Below are 1,346 nucleotides of genomic sequence, written 5' to 3'. Positions count from 1 at the left end.
ATAATGATCTTTAAAAAAAGCATCATATGACCCCTTTAAAGTCAGTGAATCATAAGAATGATTTTGAAACTTATTTCAAGGCATAAAACATACACTTTAATAGAGAAGTTAGCATGTTTAAAGGTGTTGTTTTATATTAATGACACTTTGGAATAAGCAAAATGTCGAAAATAAATATTTTTTTATTAAAGGACAACCATGAATGTGCAACATTCTCTGTACAATTTTATATTTAAAATCATGCTGAAGACACCAAAATGTTATGATTTGCTATGATATCAGAGTAAAATAATTTTTCCTTCCTCTTAGGAAAAAAAGTGGCATGACTCACCTTGACGTTCTGATTCTTCGTGCTGATTGGTGGGTTTTTTAACACTGCCTGCAATGCACCCATAAGGTTCCCTTTGAAGAGTGGAGTTAAGAAAAACACCAACACAATTTAAATACCTATGCATGCATGAATACATGCTCCTTTACAATATCCAAATGCTGTGGACATGTTGCACTTGAAGAAAACATATTACAAGGCAACCACAGGGGGAAAAAAATTAGAAACAGGAAATAAGGCCCTGGGTACTCCAAAATTGACATATAAGGACATGAATTCAACTTCCTTGTACTAAATAATGCAACAGTTTCAAATGTCAGAAGAACCTAATATTTACAACCCCCACACCGTTTGAAACTAGTATGTTGTAGTTAACAATCACCATCAGCATAATTCTAAGTAATCAGCATGTTTGTGACTATTTTCGCTTCACTTTTATAGACAACGCTGTCAATATTGCAGGACACTGGATGGGTGCCTGTCCAGTCAAATCAATGTAAATGAATAGAACAGAGCAAAGAACCCAGTTCTGTCTGTGTGGAGTCTTAGATGTACAGAAATCTGCAGGCCAGCTGGTGGATCAGGCAACTCATGAATTATGAACAGCAAATCAGTGAATATAATGTTGACGTAATACTGGCTGCGAACAAAATTAAATGATCGTCTTTCCTTCTACTTGTTAATAAGCACTTTTTGCTTTAATTATTTATGCATACTTTTTTCCAGGAAAATATTTAATTAGCCGTATTATATTAATTGCTGGTGTCATCATTACACACTCAAGCATAAAGCACACGGACATTTTTTATATGAGATAGTGCCACTGAAAATGCAAGACTATTTCAGATCATGCACATGTTAGCTGGTGAATAAAGAAGGATATTGTCTGATGAGAGAATCCACCTCTGCCTCATCTGGACCCAGCTGGTTTTCTCCTCCCTCTTCCTCGTCCACAAACTTGTTCTCGTCGTACTCATCCACATCCACTTTACGGAAACGATCGGACACCGTATTCTTT

The 1,346-nt window shown here is 35.8% G+C and overlaps 1 protein-coding gene across 1 annotated transcript in view; it reads right to left on the bottom strand.

Moving 5' to 3' along the window:
• Positions 1 to 238: 238 nt before the first annotated feature.
• The window catches only part of LOC107578475 (actin-related protein 2/3 complex subunit 5-like), a 5,503-nt gene continuing 4,395 nt past the window's right edge, over positions 239 to 1,346 (bottom strand). The window contains exons 2-3 of the mRNA XM_016264427.1: positions 1,212 to 1,342; positions 239 to 404 (exon numbers count right to left, since the gene is read on the bottom strand). Of these exons, the coding sequence (XP_016119913.1) occupies positions 239 to 404; positions 1,212 to 1,342 (297 nt within the window). The remainder of the gene's footprint in view (positions 405 to 1,211; positions 1,343 to 1,346) is intronic.

Source organism: Sinocyclocheilus grahami, unplaced genomic scaffold (assembly GCF_001515645.1).
Source record: "Sinocyclocheilus grahami isolate Dianchi unplaced genomic scaffold, SAMN03320097.WGS_v1.1 scaffold10428.1, whole genome shotgun sequence".
NCBI lineage: Eukaryota > Metazoa > Chordata > Actinopteri > Cypriniformes > Cyprinidae > Sinocyclocheilus > Sinocyclocheilus grahami.
The sequence above is the reverse complement of the archived record's forward strand: the minus strand, read 5'-3'. Positions and strand labels throughout refer to the sequence as shown.